This window comes from Akebia trifoliata, chromosome 6, assembly GCF_017979445.1.
Source record: "Akebia trifoliata isolate Shusen 1 chromosome 6, ASM1797944v1, whole genome shotgun sequence".
NCBI lineage: Eukaryota > Viridiplantae > Streptophyta > Magnoliopsida > Ranunculales > Lardizabalaceae > Akebia > Akebia trifoliata.
This window is the reverse complement of record NC_141380.1, coordinates 10,070,673-10,078,420: the sequence shown is the minus strand read 5'-3', so window position 1 is coordinate 10,078,420 and position 7,748 is coordinate 10,070,673. Positions and strand designations below refer to the sequence as shown.

The window sequence follows — 7,748 nt, the reverse complement described above, 5'->3', positions numbered from 1 at the left end:
ATTTTCCATCGCTGCCTTCATTTTGTGATGAGAAATATTAATAATGATACAATGTATCTCATGCATTATAATATAATTGCATCCATTTTTCTCACAACCCTCCCTCTTCCCCTATTTTGTCTAGATATCAATGGGTTGGTTCTACTTCAATTCTTAATGCATCTAGAATTGGAGTCATAATATTAATTTTTTCAATTTGTATTCAATTTACAAGGGATTTAAAATCACAATAATCATATCTTTTCAATTCTGGTTCTTGTTGATTCTTTACATACAATTCTTTATATAAAAAATGATAAAAAAATATCATTTATAAATTGCAAAAAATAAAAAATAAAAAAAAATTCTTTCAAGTACGCGGTACATCATATATGAAAACATCAATAAAATAATTGCAATTTATTCTCATACATATATGAATTAACTTTCAAATAATATCTCTTTAAAAGGTATTGAAACCTTCAACCACTTATAATACATAAAAATGATAAAATAAATCATTTACGTCAAGTAGAATAAATTGATTTCGGTTTCCAGTGGTTCAAATTGTTTTAAACCGGACTCTAATCAGGTATTAAAAATAAGGATCCAAATAAGAGTTTTTCGATTCTAATTCTGATTTGATTTGGTTAAATGGATACCCATTAACCCACCTATCCTTGCCATTATTTACTGTTTCTCATTAAAATAAATCACTTTTATAATTTTATGTTGTGATCTCTTTACTTTTGATTGTTATCTTATTTCTAGAACCTATTTTAATTTTCACGTTAAGAAAATAAAGATTTAATATTTTTCCACATTAAGATTATAAAGAGTTAATATCACTATTTGAAAAATAAACCTTAAAATAACGTATAAAGTAAGATTCTTCAAAGAGTACAAATTCCCAACATTTTGGAAGAAAAAGTCCAATTGCTTGAAAGGGAGATTAAGCAGTTCCCATAGACCCAAACAAAGTTTGGATTCCAAATATAGAATGATCTACTCATCAAAGTTATGTAAAACATATAACCTTTTCTCATATTTGTGTGGGCCCACAGGCTTCAATATGTGTACAATATGTTTGTTGGGTTGGATTTGATCAACATTACGGGCTTCAAAGTCATCGTATATATATATATTTATTGATGATCCAGTCGAGGAGTTTTCACGTTTAATTTTCGTTGGATACAAATATAGTTACCTCAAATTGGAAAACGACACGTGTGTTTTTCATAAAAGACATACACTGCTCGCATAGAAATTGCCCCATCAGGCCCACAAGACTGTCATCACTGACCTGACCTGGCGATTGATTGTGGAGTTGACCTAAGAAATATTCAAATTTTTTTAAAGAAATATATCTATTTTTGCATGAGCTATAAGTAATACTGAGCTTTCTCATTTAATATGGTTTTGGCATCTTCCAAGGCAGCGGCTTGTTTGATTCTCTTTCTACGCACCATCCACTACAACACGATGCCGTAACGTTTGGCGTTCTTATTATTGATCTCATCCAATCCATCTTCCAAGGCAGCGGCTTATTTGAGTCCCAAATCAATCTCATAACAATCAAATTAAAAGATGGCAAGTTTTCAATTTTTTTTTTTTTTAACTATATGATTGAATCTCAAATGGACCCCTAAATCATCATCTATCACAATATAGATTTGAGTTGACTTTTAAGATAAGTTTGAATTTTGTTATTCCTGCAATTTATTTCGACGATCAAGTCAATAATTTTTTTTTTAATAAAATAATAAGATGATTTTAGTAATTTTTGTACAATTTTATCTTTATTTAATTTTTTTTAAATTTTCTTTTTAAATACTTAATTGTTTGATTCTCTTTTTACTAAGTCCCAAATCAATCTCATAACAATCAAATTAAAAGATGGCAAGTTTTCAAAATTTTTTTTAACTATTTGATCGAATCCCAGATGGACCTGTAAAATAATCATCTATCACAATATAGATTTGAGTTGACTTTTATTAATAAATTTGAATTTTGTTATTCCTGCAATTCATTTCGACGATCAAGTCAATAATTTTTTTTAAATAAAGTAATAAGGTGATTTTAGTAAAATTTGTACAACTTTATCTTTATTTATTTATTTTTAGATTTTCTTTTTAAATACTTAATTGTTTTATTCTATTTATGTTATATACGAAGATAATAATATGTGATATCCCATAAAAACTTCGTGGAAGATCTTCAATACATGGTGTGTTAATTCACTAGAATGAATGTTGTCATTTTTGACTTTGGATCCCAATGCAAGAGTTACTAGGATAGGTTCAAGAATGTCATGGTTCCACAATTCGGATTCTTTATGGTTTTAGGTTTCGATTTTCTTAGGTTTTACTTGATTTTTATGATTATTGGACTTGGTAAAAAAAAAATTTGTTCTCCTAACGACTAGTTGATCATGCGAATTTATTAATTCAATAAGTTCATGCCTACAATTAATCTCATCTGGCCTTATCTCGAAATTTTGGGAAGACTAAATGAATTTCTTTTCTACATTCATCCAATTCAATTTAGAACCACATTTTCCATATAATATTTCAAAATGTGTTCATATAGCTTCATTATTTTAAATCATGTGATCCGTTGGTTTTTCCTATCATATTTTAGAACTTTGAACTTGTAAGTTCATTCTAATAGGGATGATTATATGTTTGATCAAATGATCTTAATTGACTTTGTCTTAGTTAAAAGTATATTGAAGAAACTCATGTATCTTTTATAAATGTACTCATCATTTGTAATTTTATATATATATATATATATATATATATATATTTTTTTTTTTTACGAATACAAAGATTTTTTTTTTTAGGCAACGAGGGTTACTGGTTCAGCTAAACGTAAGTTCATAGAGTTTTGAACCTAGGTTGTGAGATCAGTTCTCCACACGGCTTACCAACTTTAATTGTTACCTTCTAGTCAAAAAGATGTAGTGTGCTATTTAAGCAAATAATAAATAAATCAACAACCAGATAAAAGATAAATCCTTAGAGAGAATCTACATTACATGAAAATTGGAAAATTCTACTGAAAAATTTGACGAGCCAAAACCCATGAATTTTAGAAACCAAAATTCAACGACCTAGGACAACCGTAATTTGTGATGTTCCCTGAATTTGTGGGCTTAAAGCCGTCAAATTTCTCTCATCCTCAATTAATTTGACAGTTTCAACTTTTGGAAGAAAAATTTAACAATGAAAATTTTGACATCATGATCCATCAAATTTTACAAAATTCATTGGTTTTGAGCCGCCGAATATGAGATTTTTTCACGTTGTGACAAGTGCTCAAAATACGGTTGGTGGACGGAAGCCCTACACCTGCACCACATTGTAACTTTCCTTGGTCAAATAAAAGCCGCCGCAGTTCATGTGATAAGTGTTAGGCATTGGAGAGTGAGTTTAATAGAAAGTCAAATAGTGTATGGTATCACCGTCATTTAAAATTTAAAAAGTCCATTATGGACTAAGTAAAGTTGTCATATTTGAGAGTTTCTCATCCTCCCAACGTCTAAGAAAAGTCATCCTTTGATCTCTCTCTAGGCTCCTCAATTTGAAATTCTCTCTCTCTTCTCCACATATATAACAACCCCATATCTTCACAAACTTCTACAAACAGATCCAAAGCTCTAAAATCCAAAACCTTATCTCTTTACAAACTTCTTCAAACAGATCCAAAACCCACCACATCTACAATATCTTCATTTCTCAAGTTTTTACAATTTGGGTTATACTTGGGATTCAATTTTCTTATTTAATTTCCAATGGAGGAGATTGATATTCCTCATTACTTTCTCTGCCCAATTTCCCTAGAAATCATGCGAGATCCAGTAACACTTACAACAGGAATCACTTATGATAGGGAGAGCATCGAAAGATGGTTATTTTCAAGCAAGAAAGATGTATGCCCGGTCACAAAACAAGCCTTGAAGGATAACGATCTCACACCGAACCACACTCTTCGTCGATTGATTCAAGCATGGTGCACCCTCAATGCTTCTCATGGTATCGAAAGGATCCCCACACCCAAGCCACCCATTGACAAGGCTCAAATTGTTCAACTCATTAACAAAGAGACAATGATGATGCCACAATCTCAGATGAGCTTGCTTTGGAAGCTTAGATCGATTGCGTTGGAGAGTGACAGGTGAGAGAATATTAGATAGGATAAATTGAAAGAAAGTGTTTATTGAACGCTAAATCATATTCTCATGAAGATTATAATATTCTTTGTAAGTTTGATTTAAAAAAAAGAAAAAAAAAACTCAGTATGATCTTGATAACCATAAGTTTTTTTGAGGGTATTAGAATATTAAATGGGACGAATTAAAGTGCTTAGCCTTAAACCAAATCATATTCTTGTGAACATTATGTAGATCTCCATAAGTTCATTTTACAAACTTGTTATGATCGTTGATCACCGTTAATACGAGGGAGGGCTATAGAATGGTAGATTCGATGAACTTTAATAAGGTGTATAGTAATATATAAATTATTTTCTTATAACATCAACTAGATTCTGATCAAAATGGATTAGATTAGGTAGATTTTGTTTCTATTCATCATTGCTCTATATTATTTTCTATATAAACCCTATAAGTAATCACAATCAAGAAAATCAATCTAATTCTATTCTTCTTCCACAGGAACAAAAGATGTATGGAGTCTGCTGGTGCAGTTGACTTCTTGGCTTCAATTGTCAGGAAGAACAACTCTAGATCAATCAAAGATATAACAGTGGAAGACGGAGTTGAGATCACAAGAGCAAGTGATGAAGCACTAAGCCTTCTTTACACTCTTCAATTGTCCGAAGCCGGTCTCAAGAATCTAATTGACGAAAATGGTGAATTTTTGGATTCTTTAGTACAAGTATTGCGCCACGGAAATTATCAATCTCGAGCTTATGCAACATTACTATTGAAACCCATGTTCGAGGTGACCAATCCAAACCAATTGATCAATTTGAAGTTGGAATTATTTGTTGAAATTGTGAACGTTTTACATGATCAGATCTCATACAATGCTTTTAAGGGAGCATTGCAAATACTTGTCGAGATTTGTCCTTGGGGACGAAACAGGATTAAAGCTGTCAATGCTGGTGCAGTTTCGATTTTGATCCAACTTCTTCTTGAGAATTTGGACAAGAGAGCAACTGAGATGATCATGGTGGTGTTGGATCAGTTATGTGGGTGTGCAGAAGGGAGATCTGAGATGTTAAATCATGGAGCAGGTCTCGCCGTGGTGTCGAAGATGATTCTTAGGGTTTCACCGGTTGCAAGTGAAAGGGCAGTGAGAATACTGTTATCAATTTCAAAGTTCTCAGCAACTTCAAGTGTTCTTCAAGAGATGTTGCAGGTTGGTGTTGTTTCCAAGTTGTGTTTGGTGCTTCAGGTGGAGTGCACCATGAAGACTAAAGAGAAGGCTAAAGAAATCCTTAAGTTGCATTCTAGGGCTTGGCAGAATGCCCCTTGTATTGCTTCCCATTTGCTCTCTTCATATCCTTGATTTAGATTTGGAATTTTAGATAGAGAAAGATAAAAAAGAGAGATGGATTTTTCATTCTATTTTAGTTTTATTTTTTATTTTTGTACAAAATTGGATAAATATTGGAATTATATGAGCATGAAATAGTGACCACAAAAATAGATTTTGTTCTTCTTTTGGAAATTATAAAGTTGTTTCAACTCGGGTTTCAATCTGTAATATTGCTATATTGGGTTCATACTCCCTTCATACAAGGGGTCAATGGGTCGGTTCAGACTCGATTCCTAAGGTACTTAGAAGTGGAGCCATCATATTTTCTTGATTTTCATTCTTGCTGGTTTGATTCTGACTCTAAAATAAATGGAATCGCGTGGAATGAAATCAACAAGAACAGCAGCTACCCATCAGTTCCAGTAATGTAATTTTGCGGAGCATATGAACATGATCGATAAGTTCAAACGATATTTGAGGCCCTAGAGTTGTTAAAAGACAGATATTAAAATTTACCAATGGAAATGACAAACTGCTCAAATAAATTAAGAAAAAAAGAAAATTAAAGGAGAAATTAATAATTTGATATGCTACCTCGTCATGGAAAGACAGATATTAAAAATCAAGAAACTATTGTTTATAATTTACATATGGAATATCTTTAATTTTTTTCCAAGTTAATTTCAAGATGCATGAATAAGCTGCCCATCCAAAACATTAATGAACCATCAACCTTGATGTCCAATTCTTATAGGGATATGCTAGTAACCTTTTCAATTGTTGCAGATTTGATTCTTCTTAGAGTACCTGACAGGATTGATATCTTTGGTTCTGATTTAAATCGATTCTGGTTAAATATGCACCCATTGGTACTTCTACTCCATTTTCATTAAAATGTAATTAGTTTGGAGGGTCATTTTCAACTTCACGTTTGTTCATTCTTTTGATGAAAATAGAGAAATTAAATTTCCACATAGTTTTAGAACTCAAAAACTTGACTAATCTTCGATGTCATGCTTCAAAGACCAAAACATTGGTTAAAATGGCTTAATTTGGTCTGACCAAATTATATATTTTTAAGTGGTAAAATAGATTAGAAAAAAATTAGAGATAACACTAACCATCGGTAGAAATTTGTTACACTTCATCATTGTTGAACTTATTGATCTATTAGGAATGCTGATTTTCTAACTCATTCTAATAGAATAAGTCAAAAACTCACTGACGTGGCATGTGCAAGAATAATAGATTTCCCCCCTCGGGATATACAACTGCAATGTGCAATTGTGTATGCCAAGAAAATGATCTACTATTCTTGCACATGTCACGTCAGTGAATTTTTGAACTACTCTGCCCCGAGTGAATTAGAAAATCATTCTCTTAAATGGGACCAAATTATGTTGTGGTCTTTCAGCCCTAAATTAAACAATATGTGGTGTGCTATAACAAAATGTTGTTATTGTAAAAATTATCTCAAGTTCTATCTAAGGCTAAATTATCTCAAATGGTTCTATCTAGGGTTGAATATGGGTGGGCACCCTGAACTCAACCCGGGTCAACTCTATTGATGGGCGAGTCTGGGTCGAGTTAAGTAGGAGATGAGTTTACCATGGGTTAGAATATCTCAACCGTACCTCACTTTAAATATTTTCATATTAGTTATATATTCTTATTATGTTTAAAATATTTTTTAATTATTTCTTCCTACATTTCTTTGTGGTAAGTAAGAAAAAATATATTTGTAATGACTTTTTTTCTATTTGGGTCTATTATTATATAGAGTCGTGATAATCTAACTACCCCACGAAGCATACTCAATCGACTATTTGTTGTGACAAGTTCGGCAACCGTAAATCTGTGCTCCTCGGGATATACGGTTCCCTCGAGATACACTTTTTATGGGGAAGTGCAGCCGTCAATCCCAAGATCTACAATTCCCAAACTTGTCACGTCAAAGTAGTCAATTGAGTTTGCTACGTGGAGTAGTCAGATTATCACGGTTCTATTATATATGCTTATATATAGTATGTGTAAATTTTTTGAGGATGAAGAGTCAATTTTAAATAAGTTTAGATGAGAGAAAAAATAATAAATTAAAAAACCAAGAGAATTTTATTTTGTTTTGCATGATCGAGATTTTTTTTATTTAACTTTTTGTTTCCATCTTATTAATGTGAGTTTTGATTTAGGATGATTTGTCTAAATGAAATTATCGTTACTCAACGAGCCCAACACACACAAAATTACTTAACTCAAGCTAAC

At 31.8% G+C, this 7,748-nt stretch overlaps 1 protein-coding gene across 1 annotated transcript; it reads left to right on the top strand.

Moving 5' to 3' along the window:
- The first annotated feature begins 3,654 nt into the window (after positions 1–3,654).
- On the top strand, positions 3,655–5,640 carry LOC147400165 (E3 ubiquitin-protein ligase PUB22-like). The gene is made up of 2 exons (XM_086446657.1): positions 3,655–4,158; positions 4,658–5,640. The coding sequence occupies exons 1-2, from the start codon at positions 3,776–3,778 to the stop codon at positions 5,514–5,516; spliced, it is 1,242 nt and encodes a 413-aa protein (XP_086302783.1). The 5' UTR covers positions 3,655–3,775; the 3' UTR covers positions 5,517–5,640.
- The last annotated feature ends 2,108 nt before the right edge of the window (positions 5,641–7,748 follow it).